A 27,996-nucleotide genomic window follows, 5' to 3' on the forward strand; every position below is an offset into this window, starting at 1 on the left:
CCCAGGTGCGAACCGTCTCTCCAGGTATCGCCTGGTACGTGCGGGTCAAAGCCAGAGGGACGATTACGTAACGCAGTCAGCTGTAGCTACTGTTCCGGACCTGCACAGCTCGCCCCGCCTCCCACACCCCACTTCCTCCGTAGGCTCCGCCCTTTGCCGCACGTGTGTTCTTTGACCCGCCCATCCGCACTTCTCACCGGCGTCGGCCTGCATGCGGGATTTCCGGTCCTCCTATCGCGAGGTCTGCCTAGTGGTGTTGGCCGGCTGAGGCAACTGGAAGTGAGTCCCGGCCCGGCTACTTGCCGGCTTTTCTTGTGTTTTGGGCCTGTCACGCAGGCGCTGGTAGGTTCTGAGCGGAGTCGAGATCCGGCTCCTGGTGCCAGCAGTGGCCCGAGGAGGGAGCGCGGGCCCCCGGCTGCACCCCGGCAGCGAGCGGACCGCGTGGGCGCGGGGGCGCGGGGTGGGGCAGTGGCCGGTCGCACGCGGGGCGGGCGGGAGGGCGGCGCGGGGTCCCGTGTGCGAGTCGCCCCAGAAGCCCCCGGGGTCTGATCTGCTCAAGAGACTGGACGTGATTTCAACCGCATCCTCCCTCCCCTTAATAGGTCCAGAGCCATGGAATATATGACAGAATCCGTTGATCGCAGCCCGGGACGAATGTGAGTGGAGAGCCCGCTTTTATAAACCCTAAAAGTTTCCAGGTCTTAAAATGAGCCTGTAAAACTTACCGAGAAAACTTTCAGTGGTAGGAAGAGGAGGAGGTCTTTTCTCAATGGGGAGGGAAAAAAAATGTCTTAATCCCGTAGGAAATTTAATTCGTTTTGACGTCGACTAAGAAACGCATGCGTTGAAAGCCTTCGAGAGAGGCTGCAGTGTGTAGTCATTAACTACAAGTGGACAGAAAAGTGGATCTCGGCTCTGTCAGACTAGCCACACTTAGTGCTCTCTACGCCCATGCAGCGCTTGACTACCTGCTGGAAGATGATCTGTAACTGTTCTTTGGGCAACATGGGACCACAGTGTCAGTGGTTCACAATTTTAAAAAAATTAAAAAAATTAAAAAAAAAAAGTGCTTCAGATACGGTTCTGTTATACAGTCTCAGCTAGCCTGGAATGCATCCTGTAGCAGACACTGACCTTGAAGGGCCTGTTCCCCCAGCCTTAGCCTCCCAAGTGCTGAGATTATGTCAAGCCCAGCTCATAACATTTTTCTGCTTCCAGTGCACTAGACTTATACTTCCGTAGTTTAGAGCCTCAGTAGACACAGATGCTCTTTCTCTACTGTATTTTAGTCTATTTTTCTTTTAAAAATTATTTTTAGCATAAAAACACCGGGCTTCATAGGACATTTTCATGTATATCTATGTACGAGCATACCTATATGTAACATTGGACAGTGCTCACATTTACCTTACCACTGTGCTCCCCCTGTTCTCCTTCCTGTGGTCATCCCTTTTCTGTGTTCTTGTTCTACGTACATTTTCTTTTTCTGTGGGTCCTAGTGAGTGAACTGTTCCTAATGTTGTAGAAGCAATGCTCAGAACAACTAGAGTAGTCACTGTCTTAAAACAGTTTAGTATTTAGACGATGATAGAGAAACTGACCGTACGTATTTTATTTGTTTGTTTGTCTGTCTGTTTTACTTTTGAGACTGTCTCATCATGTTAAGCCTGGTTTCCTGGAGCTCATAGAGATTTGTCTGCCTCAGCCTCCCAAAGTGCTGGGACTCAGGGTCTGTGTCATCACACTTGGCTCTTACACCCTTCATGGTGTACTATACTTGCATTGTTAATTTCTTTTTTTTTTTTCTTTCCCAACTTTAAAGAGGAGATAATGAGAGACTAGGACATTTCTCTCATTGCACGACATCCTGTTGCCCAGGGCTGTGTTTAAGCATTTTCAGAACTGTAGCCCACCTTGTGTTTTTGCTGCAATGTTCCAGGACTCTTCTTCACGCTGTCTTTAAGATTGTCTTTCTCTGCCCCCCCCCCCCCTTTTTTTTTTTGAGACAGGGTCTCCTTAGGAAGCTCCAGCTGGCTTGAGACTCACAGATCTTTGTTACCTGTTTCCTGACAAGATTAAAGGGATTTCCCACCGCACTCAGCTTGTTTGTTTGTTTGTTTGTTTTTGTGTTTTTTTGTTTTGGTTTTTCGAGACAAGGTTTCTCTGTATTAGCCTTGGCTGTCCTGGGCTCACTTTGTAGACCAGGCTGGCCTCGAACTCACAGTGATCCACCTGCCTCTGCCTCTTGAGTGCTGGGATTAAAGGTGTGCGCCACCACGCCCGGCTTTTTGTTTTTTAAATACTTAACTTTCTGTGTGTGTGCCTGAGTGTGTGTGTGTACCACGTGCATGCAGGAGGCCATGGAGCTGAGAAGAGGGTAGACTCTCCTGGAGCTGGAGTTACAGATGGTTGTGAGCTGCCTTTTGGGTGCTGGAAATCCACCCTGTGTCCACTGCAAGAGCTGTAAGCGCTTTACCCACTGAGGTTTCCCCACTCCCTGCCCCCCCCCCCATAGAATAATTGAAGGCTTTGGTAATTTTTGTTTGTTTGTTTGTTGGTTTTTGTTTTGTTTTGTTTCGTTGACTAGTAATTTTATAAAATCTAATTGAAAAACTTTTATGCTTTCTTTTCTCAAGCTTGTGCTGTGAGTGTGGTGTCCCGATAAGTCCAAATCCTGCCAATATTTGTGTGGCCTGTTTGCGAAGTAAAGTTGACATCAGCCAAGGTGTTCCAAAGCAGGTTTCCATTTCTTTCTGCAAACAGTGTCAAAGGTACAGTACCTTACTTGTGTAGCTTACTTAGATTGGTATTCACAGAGAGCCACTGTGCTGTGCTGAGATTACACAGAGGTACACAGAGGCATATGCAATTGAGATTTGATTTTTACTCAGTTGATGTACCAAGGATTTAATAATTTGCCCTTTTAATAGTGTGTTTTCCATTGTCTGGTAAAGACAGCAAAAATAATTTATATAAAAGTATACTGAACATGACTGTATATGATGCCTCGGAGAGTTGATGTTTTATTCTTTAGTTTCATTCTTTTAGGTGTTGGCACAAGCCACTTACATCTCATGGTCCATTGGCATGCATAAAACTTGCCAGTGAATATAAAAAGTACATGCCTGTAATTTCCCAAATAGGTTTAGCACTTTGCCTTGTGTATGTAGAGGTTGTCTGTGGACCTCCATAAGAATTCAAAATGTATCTCTGTACTTTTAATTTAGTGTACTATTTTAGGGAGTTTACAGTGTATGAGCCTGGTATAAATATTTATTATTAAACACAGGGTAGGGTTTTTAAAGTACTAAACAAAGAATCAGGACCTCTAGTTTTTCTTGTCATCTAGTTTTCTGTCATGGTTAGATACAGTCTCTCTCTGAGTCAATTTTCTCATGAGAATGAAAGAGTTTATTAAGTAATATTTAAAACAGTCTTTGAAAGTACTTATGAACAGGTGGCTCTTATTGAACCTTGAAACATGAAAAATCAAACTGTTTAACCATTTAATAACTATGACAAGAAAGCATTTACATAACTCATTTGAGAGTATTTAACAAGCATTAATAACTACCTTCTGTGTACTAGTCCTTGGAAGACTGGGTTAAAAAAATCTTACTATATAGAAAGGATTGATATTTTACTTTGATGAGGTTTAATTAATTAATTAATTTCGATTTTTCAAGACAGGGTTTTGCTGTAGTCTTGGGTATCCTGGAACTTGTTCTATAGACCAGGCTGGCCTCAAACTCAGATTGCCTATTTCTGCTTCCCAAGTGATAGGATTAAAGGCATATATCACCTGAAAACTTGTATTTTTTCAGCTTAAAAATTGAATAGAACTTGATGAGTAAACTGTTGCTGATACACAGTTCTGTGTGTGTATTAATTTTCCTTTTTTGTGTGTGAGAAAAATGATTTTCAAACATTTCAGGAGTAAAAAATAAGCAATTTTAGTGTCATTTGAGATAATTCTTACGTGTTTGTCAGCATGGCTTCAAGGAAATTTTGGGCATATTGACATCTTTCCTGTAGTTTAAAAAACAAACCTGTTTTTATTTAATTATGTTTATGTGGCTATGTGCACTGATTGGTGTTCCTAAAGGCCAGGGCATTGAATCCCCTTAGAGCTGAAGTTACAGGCATTTGTGACCTGCCCAACAGTGAGTGCTGGGAACCCAACTTGAGTCCTCTTAACTACTGAGCATCTCTCCAGCCTTCCTCACTGGAGGTTTGTCTTTTTTTTTTTTTTTTTTTAACATTTTGTATGTATGTGCACTTTGCTATACTATGCATGTGACAGAGGACTGTTCTTTTCTTTCACCATGTGAATTCAGGTTTTCAGGCCTGGCAACAAGCACTTTTACCCTCTGAGCCATCTTAGCTGCAACTTATACTAATTGAAGTAACAAAATACATAATAGATAATCACAGATTGGCTTCCTCAGAATTTTATTTTTGAACTAAAGACGCCGGTCTCAGCGGTTTCTGCTCTCCTCAGGTTAAGGCTTAGAGTAGCTTTGGGTATTACTCCTGGTTAATAATCACTATTATTTTTGCATATCAGTGGAAATTGTTGTAGAAATGGAAGTGGCAGGTTTTAGTATGTTGTCTTCTTTCAGATATTTTCAGCCACCAGCATCATGGGTACAGTGTGCTTTAGAATCCAGGGAACTTCTTGCTTTGTGTCTGAAAAAAATTAAAGCACCTCTGAGTAAGGTAGGTCAAATAGTTAAAATCATTATTTTTACAATAAAACAACTCAGTTTTAGAAAGTCATTTGGTGTGGGTTTTGCTTTGTTTTGGTGGCTGTTGTTTGTTTTTCTCCTATTTTCTTTTCCTTCTGTTTTTCGGCATGTGTGTGGCGGGAGGACTGGAATTGAGCCAGAGGCCTTGCCGTGTTTGTCAGGCACTGTACCACTGAGTGGCCTGCTAGTCCCGTCACAAACATTTGGAGATACATACACTCATGCTGCACTTACTTATCTTACTTAGTCTTTACCCTGTGTCCTTAGCCTTTGTCCAGCAGTGCTTAGGAAGCTGCTTATCTTTTTACCTGACTTGACTTGTTGACTCCTGGGATTTGCTGAGGTGGGTTTTACTCTTGAGCACTGCATCTGCCTTGGCTAGTCTTGTTCTTACCAGACAATTTTAATGTGCTTGCTCACACTTTTTAGTCTGTCTTTAACAGGTTTTTTTCATGCACCTCTAGACCAGATTGTCCTATCTACTTAGGTGTGTCAAAGATACCATGAGGAGCGTGTTCTCCACTAAATCTGACCCTACAGTTGTCTAGATGCCTAAGCTGCATGCTTGAGTATTGTACTAGTGTATGCTCTCTTCCTCCTTATAATATATAGATATCCAACTCTGTAGATCTATCTCTTACGTAGCTCTTGATTTTTTTTTTTTTTTTTTTTTCTGGTTCTACTTAGTTCAGGTTTCTACTCAAATTAGTACAAAGCCTTCTTCAGTCTTGTTTCCTCGGTCTCTTTATTCCAAACTCTCATTCTAGCCTTACTGCATTATTCAGTTTATCAATAACAACAGCAAGTTGTTTTTAGCTTCTGATGTCGCAGTGAACGTTACAATTATGTAGTCAGTATGTGAACGTTTCTCAAATGAATGTCCATCCCTTGCCCCTTTCTTTTGTTTTTTGGGGGCGCAGGGTTGAGATAGAGTTTTTCTCTGTAGCTCTGGCTGACCTGGAACTCACTTTTTAGACCAGAGATCTACTTGCCTGTGCCTCAAGAGTGCTGGGATTAAAGGCATGCACCACCACCACCTGGCTAAATGTCCATTTTATTTTATTCTATTTTATTTTCTTTGAATTTTTTTTTTAATACAGTTTTATGTGTGTATGTGAGCCTGCATGCCAGAAGAGGTCACCAGGTCTCATTATAGATGGTTATGAGCCACCATGTGGTTGCTGGGAATTGAGCTCAGGACCTTTGGAAGAGCAGACAGAGCCCTAAACCTCTGAGCCATCCCTCCAGCCCCCCAAATGTCCATTTTAAAAAGGAAACAATTTTTAAAAAGCTACAGCCAATGTAGAAAGATACTAACTTGAATTGAAGCATTTTTTTAATGTGGTTTCTTTTGGATAATATAGTCACCAGTTTTCTAATGAAGTATAATTTCTGTTTGAAGAACAGTACTTTTTCCTTTCAAGTAATTTTTTTCTCTGTGAAAACTACTTTAAATTCTTGCTCAGTTCACTAGTACAGTCATTGGGCTACCCTTTGATTTGCTGCAGTTGTTGCCATGGCTTTAGTGATAAACCGTTTTTCTTTTTTGTAGTGATGGTATATAATGGTGTTAATTGTATGTTCCTTCAAAGATCTTATGAATCCGTTTATTATATTCCTTTCTTTCCTTTTTAAAAACTCTTCTCATACAATACATCCAGACAGAAATTTGTCCTCCTTCCACTCCTCCCAGTTCCCTCCCACCTTCCCTTTCCCCCAGATACACTCCTCTCCCATTTCCTTGAGAAAAGAGCAGGCTTCCCCGGTATATCAGCCCCAAACACGGCAAACAAGATACAGTAAGACTAGGCACAAATCCTCGTATCAAGGCTGGACAAGGCAATCCAGTAGGAAGAAAAGGGTCCCAAGAGCCTGTGAAAGTAAGAGACACTCCCCCACTTCCACTATTAGGAGTCCCACAAAACCTCTAAGCTGACAACCATACATACATACAGAGGACCTAGTGCAAACCCGTGCAGGCTCCATGATTGCTGCTTCAGTCTCTTTGAGCCCTGTTTAGATGATTCTTCTGGGTGTCGTGTCTGCTGATGTCCTCTACATCTGTGGCTCCTGCAATCCTTCCTCCCCCTCTTTGGGATCCCCTGAGCTCCAAGGGACCTGAAGGCTTGCTTTCTGCCTAGTGTTAGCTGTGGGTCTCTGCATCTGTCCCCAGCAGCTGCTGAAGGAAGCCTTTCTGATGGGAATATCTGTTCATGAGGGATTCATTCATCTTCTCACCCCTCAGGTGGGACTTACATTTCCTTTTTTCTTAATGTTTTACTAAAGGTTCGGCTTGTTGATGCAGGCTTTGTTTGGACGGAGCCCCATTCCAAAAGGCTGAAAGTTAAATTGACAATTCAGAAAGAGGTAAGCTGTTGATTTCTTTCTAAACATGGTTAAAGTGCAAGTAATGAGAGTTAAATTAATTTATGGACTAAATGGCTTATAAGGAAGACTACAATCTAAATGTTACTTTTTTGTTATCTTTTGATTATCTGACATGATTAGGCCACTAGTAGCTACCATTGCTTAGAATGAGTGGGTTCAGTAGTTTCTTTAAAGGTTTTGTTTTTGTTTCAAGATAGGTTCTCACTAGGTAGCCCTTGGTGGATTAGATTTTACTAAGTAGACCAGGCTGGTCTGGAACTCACAGAGGCCCTCCTGCCTTTGCCTCTGAGTGCCAGCATTAAAGGTGGTGTGCACAACTATGTCTAACCCTCACTTATTTTTATCATCTATATGTTGTTAGTGCTTGTAGTCCTAGGATTACAAGTTCAAGCTTTTCCTGGGCTATCCAGTAAACTCCGACTTCTTCTCAAAACAAAACAAATGACAGGTCTGGAGATACGGCTCAGGTGTCAAGAAGACTTCCTGTTCTTCCAGAGGACCAGAGTTCAGTTCCTAGCATCCGTATTGAGTACCTTTCAACCACCTGTAATTCCAGTTTCAAGGCATCTAGCACCCATTTCTGGCCTCCGTGGTTACCTGCACACATGTGCACATCCACATACATAGTTAAAAATTAAAACTTAAAAATCCAAAATAAATTAATTAAAAAAAATCTGACATTAAAACATTAGCAAAAACTGATTCTAAAACTTGGCTGATTATTATATTTTATAGTAGCTGAATCAGGATATTTGGCTATATCTGCTATTTTCCCGAAGCATTGGAGATCAAGCCTAAGGCTTCAAGTATGCCAGGCAAGCTCTCTACAAGTGTATATATACTCTTAGACTATCTTTATTTTAAAAGGCAATTTTTGATTGTTTATGGAGAATTTTCCTTTAAAAATAATTTATTTAATATTATTTTATGAGCATTGCTGTGAGAGTGTTATATCCCCTGGAACTGGAGTTAACAGACAGTTGTAAGCTATGATGTGGGTGCTGGGAACTGAACCCCAGTTCTCTGGAAAGGCTCTTAACTGCCGAGCCATCCATTTCTCCAGCTCCTGGAGAATTTTCTTTTTAATGTTTTCTAAAAGTGTATTCTTTGTGTGTCATATACATCTATGCACATGCATAATACACATCATGTACATGTGTACATGTTTTTAGCCGGTTGTGTTGGTGCATACCTTGTAATCTCAGCACTTGGGAAGGCAGAGGCAGATGGATCTCTGTGAGTTCAAGGCCGAGTCCAGGACAGCTAAGACTACACAGAGAAACCTGGTCTTGAAAAAAAACCAAAGTTTTTAGAGTTCTCAAACTCAGTGTATAGCCAAGAATGACCTTGAATTTTGTTCATCCTGCTTCTAGTTCCCAAGTGGTGAGATTATAGGTGTACCAGGGTGCCTAGCTTTTTGTGGCAGGGGAATCAAGCCCAAGGCTTGAAGCATGACAGGCAAGCACTGTACCCATCAAAATACATCCCAGTCTCCAAATTTTTAAAAGAATATGTTCACAACTAACTACTTTTCCTAGAGCTCAATTTAAAAAGAAATTCAGTATGTGTACCTTTTTAAACACTGTAACCACTGTTAGACAGCTCCGTGGTAGAGTAATCAGCATGCATGAGGTCCTGTATTAATCCTTGGGTATGCCTTCCCCTGCCCTAAAATAGGTATTATAACTTAGTTTTATAATTTTAACTTTGACTTACTGGTGTCTTTAGTGCATTTGTAAAAAAAAATGAATTACTTACTACATTTTTTTTTAATTAAAATATTGATTGTTGAGCAGAACTGTAAGAGTGAAGGAGTACAATTGCTTTCTTTTTCAGGTGATGAATGGTGCTATCCTTCAGCAAGTGTTTGTGGTGGACTATGTTGTTCAGTCCCAGATGTGTGGAGATTGCCATAGGGTAGAAGCTAAGGATTTCTGGAAGGCTGTGATTCAAGTCAGGCAGAAGGTACTGGAAACAGATAATGAGTGAATCCTGCATCTTTAATTTTATCGTTTTTTATAAATAGCTGATAAAAACTTCTCTGTTTCTTTATGCATAAGCAGATACTAGGTTCCTGGAACATTCAGTTTTGGAAATACATCCCTATTTTATGTGTTAGGTAATTTTAAAGGGTATTTTGTTTGAAAAGTCAGTATGCTATATCTGTAGGTAATAACGTGTTTTATATTTATAAATGCTTTTTTGGCATATAATTTACTGATTCTTTACTGTATGAATATTTAGACTCTGCACAAGAAAACATTCTACTATCTGGAGCAATTGATTCTGAAGTACGGAATGCATCAGAATACACTGCGTATCAAAGAGATTCACGGTGAGTTCAAATTTACAAATTTGAAACAATATCAAAAGTTTCTTTCAGTTTTAATAATCTTATCTTTCTCAGAAGTTGAAGTGTTTGCTTTTTTGTTTGTTTGTTTTTTGGTTTTTTGAGACAAGGTTTCTCTGTGTAGCCCGGGCTGTCCTAGACTTGCTCTGTAGACCAGGCTGACCTCAAACATGCAGAGATCTGCCTGCCTCTGCCTCCCGAGTGCTAGGACTAAAGGTGTGTGCCACCACGCCTGGTGCGGAGATTTTTTGAAAAATTCATGTGCTTCTATGTACACGAGTAAGAGGAGATCAACTTTAATTTTCTGTCTGCGTTGTCCAGTGGTAGTGGCTGTCCACATGTAGCTCATGATTCGGTGTGGCTATTATAAGTCAGGGATTGAATTGTTGGCCGATACTAAACTCACACGTTAGTGGCTACTCTAGACAGCACATATCTAGAGCCGTCCCCCCAGCCCCGCCCCGGCGGTGGTGTTCTCTCCTAGTTCATTTATTAAGCATTTAGTTTATGGTAGATGCCATCCTGTGTGCTTGGAATATAATGATGTGTTGTTATTAATTGATGCGCTTATTTGTTGCTCCTCTTGCTACATAAAGAATAAGCAAGTGACTATTGTGGTAGAAACTAATATAATATACCATCAATATATCATCAAAAGCTTGTTTCATATGGGAAAAATGGCTCTGATTGGAAGACCTCCAATTTCTTTTATACTGTTTCTCTATATCTTATATACCGAGAGGTATTTGTGATGGATAGAATTCAGTGTAAACTCAGTAAATAAAGAGAGATGAATACATAATGAAATGTGTAGCATTTTAAAACTTGGAAAAATTTCATAGTGGTTTATAAGTTCTGTCTCAGTTTACTGTCTTTTGTTTGGCATGGTTTTAGGTTGCTTTTTATGAAAATTAAACATTAAATGATCAAGAGGACACCCTCCATATAATAAATGAGTAATATCTCTGGAAATGTAAACAGCATTGGCTTAGTACTTTTATGCCTTAGTTTTGATTGTTTTGTATTAGAAGTTTAGCTTGCCTTAAATTTTTCTCCAATGAAGGGAGAATTGATAGAGTTACTTTTGCTATCATGGAAAAACAAAAACATTAAAACAAAAATGAAGCAAACAAACAACAAGAAAATTCTGAGTTATGGGCCAGCTGTGTTAGCTCTTGTTGCAGGAGCAGAGGCCCACCTGTCATTCTTTGTAATTCAGGTGCGTTTGCTTTTGTGCTGGCTGGCCCTTAGCAGAAAGAGCTGGCAGGAAGCAAGTGCCTCTCTAGGATGGCACTCTGCTTTGTTGCCTTGTCCCCTGCTGCCCTGGCATGCAGCTAGGGCAGGGGCACTAGTGGGGGTATTAGGGGTAGATGGGGGACACCACTTCCCCACTCCCATGAAAGAGAGGCATGAGGCAGGAAACACATTTATATTCTAGCTAAGGACCATGGTAGAAATTATTATCCCATCAGAATGCTTTGTTGGCAAGACTGAATACATTTTTAAAATAACTGTTAAACCCCACATGCTGCAGATGTAGCATGTACTCATTTTTGACTTAAATTAGTGTTCTCCTTAGTTTGTATATTTGTAACTTAAACAGAAATAATAATAATAGAAAAATAATAATTGGAGCTAGAGAGAAGACTTAGCAGGTAAGAGAGCTGGTTGCTTTTTTTAGACTGGAGTTTGGTTCCAAGCACCCATTTCACTGTACAAAATCCACCTGTAATTCCACTCCAGTGAATAATGTTTTCTTGTGCATAAACACAGACACACACACAACAATAATGTATGTATTTATAAATCTAAAAATTGAAAGCATGTACAAATAAAGGACCCTTCCCCACTTTACCTGCTATCTCTAAAGACATGTAGTTCCTTAAAACAAAATATAGTTGTCAGTGCTCTATGGCTTTGGTTTGGCTTTAATACATATGGAAGACGTTCAGCAGTAATGCTGTAGTTCCATGTAATTATTATTATTTTTTTGTTTTGTCTTTGTTTTTCGAGACAGGGTCTCTCAGTGTAGCCTTGGCTGTCCTGGACTCACTTTGTAGACCAGGCTGGCCTCGAACTCACAGCGATCCACCTGCCTCTGCCTCCCGAGTGCTGGGATTAAAGGTGTGTGCCACCACTGCTCAGCCATGTAATTATTTTTAATTGCTGTCTGATAGTCCTTAGTCACTGTATCTATAAACGGATGTCTTTTTTAATGGACTTAGTTATTTTATTTTTTGTTGCCAAAAATAGTACTGCATAATTATGTTTATATTTGCTTTTGTGCATATATAGTTGTTTTACTTGGGACTTGATTTAAGGTATTGAAATTAGTGCACAAGAGAATACAAATGTGAATTTTGATGTCCTACAGTAGTGCTAGTATACTTTGCCAACACTAATAAGCTTTAATTTGTCCAGGCACTTGCTGTATTGATCTTCTAAATTCTGGACAAGATAACAGCGTCTTGTTTTAATCTGTACTTCTTGATTAGTAATGAGGCCTAATAATTCATATGTATATTAATCATTCTGTTTCTTTTTTTAAATTATTTTTTATTTTTACATATACACTTATATTATTACATATATATACAGTAAGCTGTTTATAGCAAGAAGAACCATGAAACAATCAGGAATTATATAAATGTTACATTCTTAGTGTTTTGGCTACTTGTATTTGCCATCCTAATCATTCTGTTTTAATGTGAGTCATCTGTTAGATATCACCTTCACTCTTGTAGCTATTTTATTTAGTTTTGTATGTGCTCTTAGGATGTTGGTTACCTTGTAGCTTTAAGTATCTTATTCGTTGGAAGTTTCGTTTTCTTTTCCTTTTCTCTTATGTTTTTAAATTTTTAAAAATTTTTCATGCAGTATATTTTATTCATGTTTCCCCTCCTCAGTTCCTCCCAGAAGCTGCCCTTCATCTTCATGCTCTTCTCTCAGAAAAACTCAAAGGAAAAACTCACCAGCCCTTACCCTCTTAAAGCACATTGAAAAACATGGAGACCAGAACGTGTTGAAAAAACAGGGTCTCTGTAGCCCAGCTGTCTTTGGACTCTCAGTGCTCCTGCCTTGTTCTCCTTAGTTGTGGGACTTCATGTGAGCAGTTGTTGATCTTTCTAATTGATATATGTGCTGATGTGTATACACACACACATAAATATGTTTATGCACTCTGTCTAGTTTGTTATCAGTTATGTTAGTACTAGAGAAAGTTAAAAATTCGCTTCCTTTCTCTTCAGTGTTTGTTAATTCTGTCCGTGCTTTTGGAGAACTTGTCCATTAAGCCATTTACTTAGTTATCTTCTGGGCATCAGTCATTTTATTTCCATTTAAGACATTGCTCTCTTTCAGATACTTGAACTCATTTTTATCACACTTGTGTATTTAGTTTTGTTTGTTGGGGCATATACAGTGCTGTATGTGTAGGTTAGGGAACATCTACGATCTTCCTTCAGTCATCCCTTGACCTCTGCCTGAAGCACAGGACATTTCTGTGGACGTTTTTGTTTTAGGAACTGCCACAGGGTATTTTCATGTGACTCATTGGGAACTGCCACAGTATATTTTCATGTGACTCATTTTTACATTCCTAACAGAGTGTTCCAGATGCGCTCCTTCAGTTGCTTACCATCCTTGTTTATAGACATTGTAGAAGGAAGTCTGTAGTGGTGTCTTACTGTGGCTTTGTTTCCATTTCACTAAGGACCAATGATGTGAGGCATATTCTACATATGAATCTTTTATTGTCTCTAAATTTATTTTCTATATGCATGAATGTCTTGTCTGCATGTACGTAAATGCACTATGTATGTGCAGAGTCAAGACGGGCCAGAAGAAGACAGTAGGTAGCCTCCCTGGAATTGGAGTTACAGAGAGTTTGTGATCTACTATGTTTGTGCTAAGAACTGAACTCAGGTCCTCTGCGAGGGCCATTTAATTCTCCAACCTCAGTTTTTAAAACTTGATTAAGTCTAACTATTGGGTCACAAAAGTTTTCCTAGGATGGGGATGCAACATACACATCTACTCACTGCAGGTAGGGATCCCACTACAGACCAAATGCATACCACCAAAGTCCAACTGGATGATCCAGTATGTTTTATTGGGGTTACTTACAGAAGCAGAAGTGACTCAAAGACAGCTGCATCGCCAAAGCTCACCCCAGCATGTGTGATAGCTCACAAACCTGGGGGCCAGGAACAAGCTGTACACATAGCCTGTAGGCAACTGAACGGGTTTGGAGAATGTCTTTCTTCGTGACTCTTTGGCTCTAAACCTCTTCCAGGCAGTTGATCTGGTCTCAGACTAAGTCTTACTTGCAGCTTAGCTCCGCTTACTCTGGAAGGGAGGACTCTAGTAGGTTAGTTTCAGGGACTTCCTGAAGCTATTTTGAGTTGTTTACCTTTCTTAATAAGCCTTCCTGTAGGATGGAATGTTTGAATCTAGAGGAAACTGAACACAATACCAGCTAATAATCAAGTTTTAAAAAATCATGTGTTTCTTAGGGTTGAGAGCTGTTTGTCATTTAATTAAGGTTACAAAAATACCTTATTTTTCATACGCACTATAAATTTAACTCATGGTTAGGTCTTGACTGTTGAATTATTGTGAGGTTCCTAAATTTATCTTTTTTCCAGGGGTTGAAGAAAGTATTCTTTCTCTATCAAATGTTATTTATTCTCTGTTACGCTTTGTTAATTAAATGTAATAGCCTATTTCTTCAATCTCAAGTTTGCATGAACTTACAATTTTATGGTAGTCCAGTACTGTCTTAATTTCATGTCTAGAAGGTAAAGAGCACTGACTGCTCTTCCTGGGTTCAATTCCCAGCACCCACAAAGCAGTTCACAACTGTCTGAAACTGCAAGATCTGACACCCATAGACATAGATGCAGGCAAAACACCAGTGCACATTAAAAAAAAAAAAAAAAAGAAAGAAAAGGAAATGTAAGTCCTGTGAATTTGCTCTTATTTAGGTATGTGATAAATATTTCTTAGCAGTAGATTTGCTTTTGGCTGTTCCTTTGTTGATAGTGTTAAATGACACCGCACTAGGATAATGTTGTCCAGTGATTACTTTGTTCATTTTCAGTGTATAATTTTTTTCATATGTGTCAACTAGGTGAATTTTTGTGGTCCTATTGGTAGATTGTTCTATTTATTACATAAAATATTCTTTTCTTTCTCTGTCTCCGAGAGTTTCTCTGTGTAATAGCTCTGCCTGTCCTGGACTTACTTTACAGACCAGGCTAGCCTCGAACTCACAGAGATCTGCCTGCCTCTGCCTCCCCAGTGCTATGATTAAAGGCGTGCATCACCACATCCAGCACCTTTTCTCTTGGCCGTGAATTTTGTTCTGGTGAATTATGTGACTCTTGCTTTCATTTGTTAACCTCTATTTTACTCTATTTTATCTGATTTTTTTTTTTTTTTTTTTTTTTTTTTTTTTTTTTGCCAAACACATCTTATTTGATATTCCTAAACTGTTTTGGCTATAATATTTTCTAATAGTATGGTTTTTTAAAAACTTTAATTTTTTTATTATAATTTATTAACACTATATCCCAATTGCTACCCCTTACTCATATCCTCCCTCCCTCTTCCGCCCTGTTCCCCTCCCCTAGATCTCTGACGGGGGATCCTCATGCCCCCTAATAGTATGTTTTGCTTATGGATTTAATTTGTGAAATAGTCGTGTTAGAGGGAGACCTTGTTTTATAGAACCTTTTTTTTTTTTTAATCATTACTTTTAGATGGTCTGGATTTCTATTATTCTTCAAAACAGCATGCTCAGAAGATGGTGGAATTTCTTCAGGGCACAGTTCCCTGTAGGTACGTTGTGAACCTAAATTTATTACATTCAAGGATCTGGGAATAAGGTGTGTGTGTGTGTGTGTGTATTATGTGTGTGTGTATTGTGTGTGTGTGTGTGTGTGTGTGTGTGTGTGTGTCACATCTGTTCTTCAGGCTTAATAGCTTTGTTAAAATTTTAGTATGCATATTTAAACAATCAGGAGACATTGAATTACTCATTTTAGTCAAAGATGCTGAAGAATCCTTTGATAGCTAAACCTATCTCTATAGTAATAAGCACTGTAATGCTAAACCGTAGGGATGGGCAAGTTTTCATAAGCTGAGTTTATATTGTAAAATGATGTTAGCAGGAACAAAGGCCTGGGAGGAACATGGGTGTGGCATAGAGTAAGTTTCGTCATTCTGAAGAAGGCTTGAAATACAAGTGGTTAAAATTAGGCTTTGCCCTATTTCTAGTTTTGTGTCTGTTGCTGTAATGCATCATGTCTGTCAGGTAACACCCTGACAAAAAACAGCTTAGAGGAGAAAGCGTTTGTTAGGCTTACAGTTGTTCTAGTTCATCCTCACGGATAAATCAGTGAGTCACATCATGTCAAAGAGCAGAGAGAAATGAATGTGGACACGCCCACCCACCTGCTTGCTTGTGTTCACTTGGATTCCCTAACAGTTCAGGGCCCTCTGCCTAGGGAATGTGGCCCTGTGGGGGGTCTTCCCACAGCACAGTACTCAAGACAGTCCCCACAGGCACGTTCAGAGACCAACCCAGTCCTTCTCAGGTGATTCGAGGTCATAGCAAGTTGACAATTAAAGGTAACCACACCATCAGGAAGGTGTTTGAAGACATAGGACTTTGATTAGATAAAAATTGATGTGCCTAAGTTTATACAAGTAAGGACCTGTCCCTTCTATTGATTATGTTTTTTCTTATTAGATACAAAGCATCACAAAGATTGATCTCCCAGGATATCCATAGTAACACATACAATTACAAGAGCACTTTTTCTGTGGAAATTGTTCCAATATGCAAGGTACCTTTTTTCATGTAATTAATCCTTATCTATAATAGAATAAGTAGGGCTGGAGAGATGGCTCAGTGGTTAAGAGCACTGCCTTGCTCTTCCAAAGGTCCTGAGTTCAGTTCCCAGCAACCACATGGTGACTCACAACCATCTATAGTGAGATCTGGTGCCCTCTTCTGGCCTGCAGGTGTACATACAGGCAAAACACTGTATACTTAATAAAACAAACACATAAATCTTTACAAAGAGAATAAGTAATTAATTGGTTATAATTTATTGCTTCTGGTTTCCCATTGGCTGGCCCAAAATTAGGAATAAGTTCCTTCAGTGATTTCTGACTGCTCAAATTTACAAAAAGGATTTAAAATACATGTTTATGACTATGAATTGAGTGCCTTTCATTTTGGTATATTATGATGAAAAGATTGGGCTGGTGATATGGCTCAGCCTTTATAAAGTGCTTGCCATGCAAGCCTAACAACTTGAGTTGGATCCCTGGAACCCATGTAAAAGGAGGAGAGAGCTGACTCCATAAAATTGTCCTCTGATACCAGCATGTACACCCGCATGAGCATGCATCTGTGTGTGTACACACACACACACACACACACACACACACACACACACCAAAATTAGCAATAACAAATTGATTGTAAAATTTTATAATCCATTTTTATTAAATATTGGAATCTTAGTGGACATTTAATAATTCCATGAAACTTTCACTCATAAGAAAGGATAGTTAGCTGGGTGTGGTGGCCATTCCTTTAATCCCAGCACTTCGGAGGTGGCTCTCTGTGAGTTCAAGGCCAGCCCGGTCTACATAGTGAGTTCCAGGACGGACAGCCATGGCTACATAGTGGGACCCTGTCTCAAGCAAGTGAAAACGATAAATGCTTGTGAGGGTGTGGAGAAAAGGTACCCTTTCCACACTGGTGTTGGAAATATAAATCAACATAACCATTATGGAAAACACTGTTTTTAGGGAATGAAAACAAGGAAAAAGTTTCTACATGTTCAGTGTAGGTACAGTATTTTTTAAAAAAGTATTTTTGATCCACAGTTGGGTGAACTAGTGGGTATATAATACATGGATATGGAAGGCTGATTATGTTTTTGTTTGTCTTTGGGTGCTTTTGAGTTCAAAACCAGAAGTTGGAGTAGGTGTTAATGTATTGTGGCCACCTTAGCGGAAAAGCCTGGGAAGGTGCATGGATGCAGCTTTAAGTATAACCCGGGTCATTTTCTTAATTTCCTGGATGGACAAGAAATGAGAAATTCTTTGCCTTTGCCTCCCAAGTGTGGGGTTAGAGGTGTAGACCATCATGCCCATCTTTTGTATCTTTTGATACTAAGAAACAGACAAGTAACATTGTTGGATTATATAGTATTTTCCATTGTGAATGCAGGTGTGACTTTTATCAGTCATTAAATCTTAGATTACATACTCAAACATTTAGCTATTTTAGAGCAACATTTTCCATTGAAATTTGGTTTTATGGAGATCAAAAGAAGTCAATTACAAGGAGATTTAGAACGTCACTCTACCAGCAGAGGCAGAGGTGGGCGGCTGTCTGTGAGTTCAAGGCCAGGACAGGTAGGGAAATCCTGTCTTGAAAAACAAAACAAACAAACAAACAAAGTTGCTCTATTCTTAGTGTTACACTTAGATTAGAATAGAACATATTCTACATTGCTTGGCTTGGTGGTGCATGCCTCTTTTAATCCCAGAGGCAGGTGGTTTTCTGTGAGTTTGAGGCCAGCCTGGTTTAGGTCTACAAAGAGTTCCAGAACAGCCAGGGATATTACACAGAGAAACCCTGTCTTGAAAAACAAAACAAACCAAAAAATGAATATATTATATATTACCATACAGTATTCATGTTACAATTAAAATGAAATGAACTTAAACACATGGAAATGGAAGGCTATAAAAATGATTCTTAAAAACACTTCAATTCAGACAAATAAATATGAAGTGTCAATTGAGATGTAATATGAATAAATTAATAAAATATATTAAAAAAGAATAAAATTGGAAGAGTGCTTTGGTTTCCTTAAGGTATGACTTGTTTTAAAATTCGCAGGTTCTTAATGAAAAATAATGTTGTAGAGCCCAGGCATGGTAGCATCCTGTAGGCTGAACCGTGAGGCTTGGCAATTCTAGACCAGCCCATACATATGCTCAGAAAGACAGACAGTTTTGGTTGGGCAAGAGCAGTTTCATCAGGTTTATTAATGCATGTTTATCAGAGGTTGCTAATTTAAAATTTGCCGTGCTTTAGATGTTATTTCTTTTTGTCTAGGATAATGTTGTCTGTCTGTCACCAAAACTGGCACAGAGCCTTGGAAATATGAGCCAGATATGTATTTGTTTTCGAGTAACTAGTGCTATCCATCTCATAGACCCAAACACTCTACAAGGTAAGCGTTGAACAAAACGTGTCTTAACAATTTTGTCTTGTGTGAAAAACAGTAATAACTTATGATATTTATATTGATTAGTCCCTACCCTCTTTAAAAAAAAAATTTGAGCCAGGGTTTCATGTAGCTTAGACTGACCTTGAACTCCATATGTACTTAAGGATGACTTTCAATTCCTGACCTCTACCTCTCCCTCCTCGGTACTGGGAGGTGCAGAGGCGTGCCATGAGACCAAGTTACGTGGTACATGAGAGTGAACCCAATGCTTAGCAAGCATTTTTCTAAATGAGCTGCATCCTAAGTCCCAAATGTCATTCTTGATAATATTATTTTGGAAGACTAATAGTTAATGTTTAGTACTTTAAAAATTATTGGAATTACACAGGCCTTTAAGTTCGAGGCTAGCCTGGTCTACAAAGGGAGTCCAGGACAGACAAAACTACCCAGAAACCCTGTCTTGAAGAAAAAATTAGAATTATAAAACTTTTTGTTTTTCTCTTTTAAAGAAACGATTTTGTAGGCTGGGTATGGTAGCACAGCCCTTTAATCCCAGCACACAGGGAGGCAGAAGCAGGTGGATGGATCCTTGTGAGTCTGAGGCCAGCCTTGTCTACAAAGAGTTCAGAACAGCCAGGGATATCACACAGAGAAACCCTGTCTCGAAAAACAAACAAAAAGAAAGAAAAGGAAAGAGACAAATTTGTGAACTTTCAAATATTCTTGTGTGTGTGTGTGTGTGTGTTTTTTCCCCCCAAGACAGGGTTTCTCTGTGTAGCCCTCCTTGACTGTCCTGGAACTCACTCTGTAGACCAGCCTGGCCTTGAACTCAGAGATCCTCTTGCCCCTGCCTCTGCCTTCTGAGTGCTGGGATTAAAGGTGTACGCCTCCATGCCCAGCTGACTATATTTTTAATCCATTCATTTTTACAAAAAATTTTTGCTTCATACAATTTTGTAACTAAGTCTTTGCCAAATGTGTGTGTATGTCTGTGCACAAGGATTGGACTCAGAGCCCTGTGCCTGCTAGCTAGGAACTGTGCTGTTACCCTCTATGCCTAGCCTGTAAGTCTTAATTCTTAAATAGATATTTTAAAGTTTGGGACACTTGAGCTGTATCTAGTGGGACATCTAGCTTAAATTAGGATTTTAACTTATTATCATTAATATGGGCCATTTTTAGCATGTCTATATAAATTACTTTTTTTTAAAAGGGAAGACTGTATGTATGCCAGTAGAAGTCTTGGGAATTGTCTCCTTACTCTTTTTTTCTTAAGTTTCTTATACATTTGCTATTTTTCAGAAATTCATTGATTATATCATTAGTTAAGGTTTATTTTCAGTAATAGTAGCTTTCTGCAGAACTCAGAAAAGGACATTCTAATCTGTCAGCTAAAAGTAGGCTTTATGTCTTAGAACCTAAGCAGCGTGATGACCAATAAGTTTCTACCATAAAATTCCAGCATCTGAAATCACTGTAAAACTGACTGCATTTGGTCTGTGGCATTCTACTTACAGTAACAAAATAAGGTGTGATCTTTTGACACCTGATATTCCCTTGTTCCCTGGGAGCTTGGAGCTTACGATGCGTTAGAGTGACTTGATGTCAGCTCCCATTGTCCTGTTACTTCCTGCTTATTACACACATCTTCTGGTTAGCACATGTGGTAACTCTGAAATTTGTTAGTTATCTTCTTTTTGGTCCTGTTTATTAGTTGCAGATGTCGATGGAAACACTTTCTGGAGTCAACCTTTCAATAGTTTATGCCATCCTAAGCAGCTTGAAGAGTTTATTGTGATAGAGTGCAGCATTGTCCGAGATCTGAAACGAAGCGCAGGGGCTGGAGTGATATCAAAAAAGGTAAGGAGCATCTATCAATTTTTACTCAGTTTTCATATTATCGTTTCAGTTCTTTTTAAATTTTGGTTTTTAATTATAAAAAAAATATGGGCACCAGATAATAGTAAAACACCCTGAGTTTAGCTAATGAGGGGCTAGAGAGATCACTCAGCCACTCAGCAGGGAAAAGTGAATTCTGAAGTCTGATGACCTGACTTGGATTCCAGAAACCCACACTACAGTTTTCCTCTGACCTCCTCCAAATGTGTGCTGTGTCATGTGCCAATACCCCTGTCATAAACACACATAAATAAGCAATGAATTCTTTAAAAAACTGTGAAGTTGTCATTATGGGGTGTGGGAGTACTGATACCCTGTCTTGCAAAAAATAAAATTTAAAAATGATGTCATTGGGGTAAGATTGCTGTATTATAGTCTGACAAGTTAAGATTTTTCTTTTTGTTGTGGGAAAAGGCTTTTCTTTTGGTCTATTTTTATTAAAAAAAAAAAAAAAAACATTTTCCCCCTTTATTGTGGTGGAGAATCAAGTGAACAGTTAATCTCTTGACTCTCAAATTATCCATACGTATATATACATCATAGAAATCCTTTTGAGTTTGAGTTAATCAGTTTACACCCTGAGAACTACATTTAGTCTACATTAATTTCTTTCCTTGTTTCAGTGTCTTGGGTTTATGCAAACGAGAATCTAGGTGGGGAACACACATTAAATTATGCGAATTTTGTAATTCTTAAAATCTTTTCTTCAGTGCTAATGCCTTCCTGTCTTGTTAGGCTAACAAGTTCTTAACCTAAAGGCACATACCGTGTAGAATATGCTACCTTCTGGATCTCTAGGACTGTTAGTTTATAATGCATTTAACTTATTTATTCTATTTCCTCTAAATTAGAAGGCCACCTACATTTTGGTAAACTTAAATATTTTTATGGGAATATTTAAGAGATGATGTAAATTTTTACGTTTTATTTGGAGAGGGGACTGTGTATGTACACATGTGTGCATTGTGCATGTGGAACTCAGAGTACAAGTTGAAGGAGTTGCGTCAGAGGATCAAACCCAGGCCATCAGACTTGCCGGCAGTCATCTTTATCCACCGATGAATCACTCTAGCCCAGTGGGTGTGTGCATGTGCTTCCAGTATCAGTGTGTTGGTGTGATTTGTAGGTTTTTCTGAACTCTTGGTTCTTTTTAAGTCTTAGGTCTTAATAGGCATTTGATTGGATTGCTTTCTTGCTTTAAGATTCTTCTGCCTTTCCAGTTACTTTTTTGCTCAGTCTGAGTTAGCCAGGCTCTCTGAAGACATTTCCTGTGGATGGGCTGTATGTGTGTGTTTTTCAGAGGGCAATGTTAATGTTTTATGTAAGTTTGGATTGTTTTTATAGTTTCCTTTCTGTATTCCTGATTTTGTACTTTGTTCAGAATTCTAGAAAGTAGAGCTCTTCTAAATGCATGTCAAATGAGAAAAGAGTCAATATTATATTTAATTTTTCCAGGAGATGATTCTTGAATTGTTTGTGTTATTGTAGAATCTTTTTTCTTTTTCTGTTAAGCACACCCTTGCGGAAGTCTGGATCCAGAAGACATCTGAAATGAATACAGATAAACAGTATTTTTGTCGGACTCATTTGGGACATCTTTTGAATCCCGGAGACCTGGTGCTAGGGTTTGTTATATTTTGCTGTATTTTGACTTGTCAGATAGCATTGCAAGTTTTCTTCAAGAGCCAATATTAAATTTGTTAATTTAAAAAAGAAAGAAAGAAAAAGATTAAGGTTGGGCCTTATGGTACACGTCTGTAATCCCAGCACCTGGGGAGGCAAAGGCAGGCAGATCTCTTGAGTTCAAGGTCACCCTGGCTACAAAGTGAGTCTAGGACAGACAAGGCTACACAGAGAAACCCTGTTTCGGGAAAAATAAAAAAATAAAATAAAGATGGAGCACCTGTAAGAGTCTTCTAGCTTATTTTATACCATCATCTGAAAGAGTCCTTTATTCAAAGACCTTGGTAATCACTGAACTTATATAATTAGATGAATATATATAGCTTTTTGATGATAGTGGGTAGTTTTTACGGCTGTGAAGAACTTCACTTTTGGAAGCAGCCAGGGCTGAAGAGATAGCTCTACAGTTAAGAGCCTGTACTGCTCTTGTAGAGGACCCAGGGGCCATTTTCAGCCCTCGTGTCAGGCAAGTCAAAACCACCAGTAGCTCCAGTTCTAAGGGATCTGACAGTCCTGACTTGTAGGCACTTGCCTGTACATCATGCACATGCATGCATGCAGGCACACGCATACACATAATAAATAAGTTAGAGAACAACAAGAGCTCTGCATGCCAGACAAATCCACAAAAGTAAATAAGTCTGTAGCTGAGCTCGATAGTGTTCGTTCTCTTGATAGAAGATTTGTTCCTGGACTCTGAGTTCTGTTTACAACAGAATGAAAGATTGTTGCTTGCTTTATTAACTGTGCAGATTCATTCAGTTGAATGTGTCAGCCTGTCTTACTACTTTGACAAGTATCTGGGAAAGAGGTACCACAGTGGACAGTGAAAAAACTTACAGTGCAGTGTGATCCTGTCATTTGCAGAGAAGCATGTTCACCACATACTATAAAAATGTAAAATTTATGTGTATGTGTTCCCTGTGTGCATGTATATGCTTGGTGCCCACAGGCTGGGAGAGGATGTTAGATCTCCTGGACTGGATTTATAGATGGTTGTGAGCTGTCGTGTGAGAGCTGAGAAAGAACCCAAGCCAGTGGAAGAACAGTCAGTGCTCCAACTGCTGAGCCATCTCTCTGGCCCAAAAGTTGTTTTTGTTTGTTTGGTGATGGTTTGTTTTGTTGGCTTTTCAAGGTGGGACCAGGCTGGCCTCAGACTCACAGAGATTCACCTGCCTCCAACTCCAAGTGCTAGGATCAACACCTCTAAGCTTCAAAACTTTAAAGATGGGGAGCATAGAAAATCTTTCACTTAGAAAGATAGATGTGTATGTGTCATGTTATAAAATAAAATGATAAGGGATACTCCTTAAACTTTTCACTGTTTACATTTTCAGATTTGATTTGGCCAACTGTAATTTAAATGATGAGCATGTCAACAAAATGAACTCAGATAGAGTTCCAGATGTGGTAAGGCTTTAGTTAATTTTGTTTGTTTGTTTGTTCCAGTGTTGTAGAGGGTTGATATAATTCACCTGACACTGATGATTTATTCAGCATCCTCTCAATCAAAATTTTATTTTCTTAGCAAAACACTTAATACTACCAGGCTTGGTGGCATAGGCCAACAATCTCAAGTACTCAGGAGGCTGAGCTGGAAGGATCACAAGTTTGAGACCTACCTGGGTTACAGAGTGAGTTCAAGTGAATTTAAGGCCGGATTGGGAAAAAATACCCATCTCAAAAATAGCAAAAGTGGACAAGAGGACTGTGGATATAACTTAGTGATAAAGCGCTTGCCTAGCCTGTGTAAGGCCCTAGCTTCAGCCTGCCAGCACTGCCTAACAAGACTCACACATGCTATTGGTAGGGTGAATGTAAGTTTGTACTTAAACAGTGACTTGTAAAACTTATTCAAATTCAATCTCAAATTACTGTTTTTTATATATTTTCTCTACTTTATAGACATTTAGAATTATTATAGCATTATTCAATATTGATACGAATTAAAGTAGAAAATAATCTTCTTAGTACCAACTCCTGAAAAAGACTTTTACTTGTGGAAAGTCAGTAGAGTAACGTTTGAGTTTAAAGTTCATAAACATCAGCGATTGAGACAAAGGATAGCAATTTACTCCTACTTAATACTTTTAGAAAAAATATGAACTTCTTTAGCTGTGAATAAAAATGACGTTCTTGTAATAGGCTGCTGTTTCATCTGGTTGTTCTTCAGTTGATAAAAATAGAAAAAAATTGGGTATGTCAGAATGGTCATTTCTTTTTTAGGATTAATTTGTTTTTGAATGTCTTCTCTGCATGTATTCATGTGCACCATGTGTGTACAGTACAGGGGGAGGTCAGGAGCTGGTGTAGAGCTCCTGGAGCTGCAGTTACAATGGCTGTGAGCTGCCGTGGGTGACTGGAAACGGAGTACAGCTCTTGTGCAAGAGCAGCAAGTGCTCTAACCACAGAGCCATCTCTCCAGCTACAGAATGGGTATTTATTACAAGGGAGGAGATCACCATTTTTCTTTAAGATTTTTTGTTTTCTAAAATTCTTACAACATGATTATTAAATGTTATAAAACTCAGGAAAATTTATTAAGTGCTTACTGTGAAAAATGGAGTTACTATCTGTAATGTTTCCAAATGGGCTGTATGAATGGTGGCTGAAAATTGAAGTTTGAGAAAAAAACAATGCTGGTATTTGCTACTAAAAATTTAACATTTAGTCTCTTGAAATGTTCACAGTTAGATAAATAAGTAATGCTCAAGTGCATCCTCATGAATACATGGTAAAAGTTTCAGACGTCCTCTTGACACTGCCTCTGGATCTCTACACCTTTCCCCTCAAGTGTAGCTGCTGCCATCAGTTTGACTTCCTGATATGCCCGTGTTTTGAATTTTTTCCCTACTGTGTGTCTCTGCTTATAGGTGTTAATTAAGAAGAGCTATGACCGTACCAAACGCCAGCGCCGTAGAAACTGGAAACTGAAAGAGCTTGCAAGAGACAGAGAAGACATGGACACAGATGACGAAAGGTCCTGCTTTCCTTAAGCCTTAAAAGTTGTTTCAAGAAATTAGTCTTACATTGTAAAGAAATTGATACTTCCCAATAGATCTTTGGACTCAAAATTACCTTTGGATTCTTAGAAAGTATGAATGGGATCTATATAAGAGAATCCATAAAAAGATGTAGTATATTATGTAAGCTCAGTGATTATTTTCCTCAGTTATTGTCTCTAAAATTACAGTGTTGATATAAATAATTTAAAACTTCAAATATATGAATAATTGAACTGTGCAGATCACAAATAGATGACTGGGTTGTGTCTTAAGACTGAAAAATAGTTCAGTAACATTAGACATTACTTTTCAGGTAACACGCAGAAGTGAAAATAATGTTTTCTAAAAATGTTAATTGAATGAATTAAACTGTGACCTTAATCCGTGTATGTGTGTGTGTGTGTGTGTGTGTCCTGAACTTATTTTTATTTTATGTGTATGAGTGTTTGTCTGCATTTAAAGCCTGTGCATCATGTGCATACAGTGCCCATGGGGGTCAGATCTCTTAGGACTAGAGTTACAGATGGTTTGAACTGCCATGTGGTGATGGGTTTTGAACCTGGTCCTCTGGAAGAGCCACCAGTTCCCTTAACCACTGAGCCATCTCTCCAGCGTGTAGCCTTAATTCTTGATGATGATTTTTTAAAAAATTGATTAAAAAAAAATGAAGATTTTTACATTATTGGGAAGCAACAGCAGTTCATAATGTAATTAAAACACACACACACACAGCATGTTAAACTACATACTTGACTATTTCAACTGTAGTCTTGCCTGTTGATATTAGCTCTTGATATGCAAACCATGTGGCCAGAGTTCCAGGCCTGAGAACCGACATAAAAACTGAAGGAGAGAACTGACTTAACAACATTGTCCTCTGCGTTCTCTCTTGGGCTGGAATAATGGCTCCTATCGTTAAGAGTGCTTCCTGTTGTTCCAGAGGGCCCAAGTTCAGTTCCCAGCACCTATGTTGAGTGGCTCTATGCTACCTGTACTTCTAGCTCCAGACTATCTAGTGTCCTTTTCTGACCTCTGTTGGTACCTTCACTCATTTGGCATGAACACATACACAAGTAAATAAAAATAAATCATTAAAACACAGAATACCTCAAATTAACAGTCGTCTTAATTGGCTATATATTTTGCTTGTCCAAAGGAATTGGATTGGGTGGGAAGAATGGTTGAGAAGATACTTTTTCCTTGTCTTGGATTTAATGTCATCCTAGTATTCAGCATTTATGTAATATTCCAAGGCAATTTGTTTTCCAGTCTGCCTACTTAATTAGCACCCGTAATTGACTTTTGTGAGTATTTGGATATTATAATTATAAATAGTTGGAATAGTGCTCAAATTTTTTTTTCTTACAGACAATATCAAGACTTCCTTGAAGATCTTGAAGAAGATGAGGCAATTAGAAAGAATGTCAACATCTACAAAGGTTGGTGTTTTAGGAGTATTGAAGTCAGGTTAAACATAATATCAGTGAAGGTATTTGGTATTTTATATTTTTGGTTGTGAGCCTAGCCTTCAATGGCTGAGCCATCTCTCCAACCCAGGTATTTGATATTTTAAACTTTGGTTTTCATATGTAACTTTTATTTGTCTTACAAACTACTATAAGTTAGGCTTTTATGTAACAGATAAATAAGGAGCAGTAAATTTTATAAAATTTTTGCTGTATACATAGGATGCAGTTGTTATGTGAGCCTGATCCCTTACGTTGCTAGCTCTTGTACATTTAATTTGTTCATTTGCTGGTATATACTCACTTACATCTGCATACTAGCCCAAGGGTCATGTCCCATGAAAATCTTCACTTACCAGGAAACTGGGACAGAGGGGAGGACATCCTATTGGGACTCTAGATGAGGGAAGCATGGGAGAATAGCAAAGTAGAAGGATCCAGAGGGTCCTAGAAACCTACAAGAAGAACATTATGATAGGCAGATTTGGGCCCAGGGGTCCCGCTCAAACTATGGCTCCAGCCAAGGACAAGTTTACAGGCCATAAACTTCAAACCCCTACCAGATCTAGCCAATGGACAAGACATTCTCCACAGTTGAGTGGAGAGTGGGGTGTGACTTTCACACGTACTCTGGTGCCTCATATTTGACCACGTCCCCTGGATGGGGAAACCTGGTGGCACTCAGAGGAAGGATAGCAGGCTACCAAGAAGAGACTTGGTACCCTATGAGCATATAAAGGGGGAGGAGGTCCCCCTCACAGTCATAGGGGAGGGGAGTAAGGGGAAAATGGGAGGGAGGGAAGAATGGGAGGATACAAGGGATGGGATAACCATTGAGATGTAATAAGAATAAATTAATTTAAAAAGTTTTTTCATTTGCTTAGTAAGTATTTGAAAGCCTGCTGTAGATAAGAGAGCTTCTACTACAGCATAGTTGGTCAATACTGACGATGGTAGGGGTAGTTGTTTGTGCTTTTCCATATTTGTATATGTGAACTATATCTTCTGGCTTCCTTAGATTCAACTATCCCTGTGGAAAGTGACACAGATGATGAAGGGGCACCTCGAATTAGTCTGGCTGAGATGCTTGAAGACCTTCATATTTCTAAAGATGCCACTGGTGAGGAAGGTGCAGCAATGATGTCATGAATTGTGTTATATGCTGTTTGCATGTCTGACCTCAGGAAGTTGACA

At 39.0% G+C, this 27,996-nt stretch overlaps 1 protein-coding gene across 1 annotated transcript; it reads left to right on the forward strand.

Annotated features, from left to right (window-relative positions):
• The first annotated feature begins 230 nt into the window (after positions 1-230).
• Positions 231-27,996, forward strand: Nmd3 (NMD3 ribosome export adaptor). The gene is made up of 16 exons (XM_051157298.1): positions 231-342; positions 603-656; positions 2,637-2,771; positions 4,623-4,719; positions 7,035-7,115; positions 8,973-9,101; positions 9,381-9,471; positions 15,249-15,327; positions 16,241-16,337; positions 18,635-18,752; positions 20,464-20,609; positions 22,161-22,273; positions 23,669-23,741; positions 25,205-25,311; positions 26,705-26,775; positions 27,821-27,996. Exons 2-16 carry the CDS (start codon positions 613-615, stop codon positions 27,949-27,951), a joined length of 1,512 nt encoding a protein of 503 aa, XP_051013255.1. The 5' UTR covers positions 231-342; positions 603-612; the 3' UTR covers positions 27,952-27,996.

This window comes from Acomys russatus, chromosome 15, assembly GCF_903995435.1.
Source record: "Acomys russatus chromosome 15, mAcoRus1.1, whole genome shotgun sequence".
Taxonomy (NCBI): domain Eukaryota; kingdom Metazoa; phylum Chordata; class Mammalia; order Rodentia; family Muridae; genus Acomys; species Acomys russatus.

Excerpts from the sequence above, each read along its gene's own strand:
- Nmd3 (XM_051157298.1), top strand. The coding sequence starts at position 613 with ATGGAATATATGACAGAATCCGTTGATCGCAGCCCGGGACGAAT. Across the intron at positions 2,772-4,622 it reads TTCTGCAAACAGTGTCAAAG|ATATTTTCAGCCACCAGCAT; the intron begins GTACAGTACCTT and ends GTCTTCTTTCAG. Across the intron at positions 22,274-23,668 it reads CCCGGAGACCTGGTGCTAGG|ATTTGATTTGGCCAACTGTA; the intron begins GTTTGTTATATT and ends TTACATTTTCAG.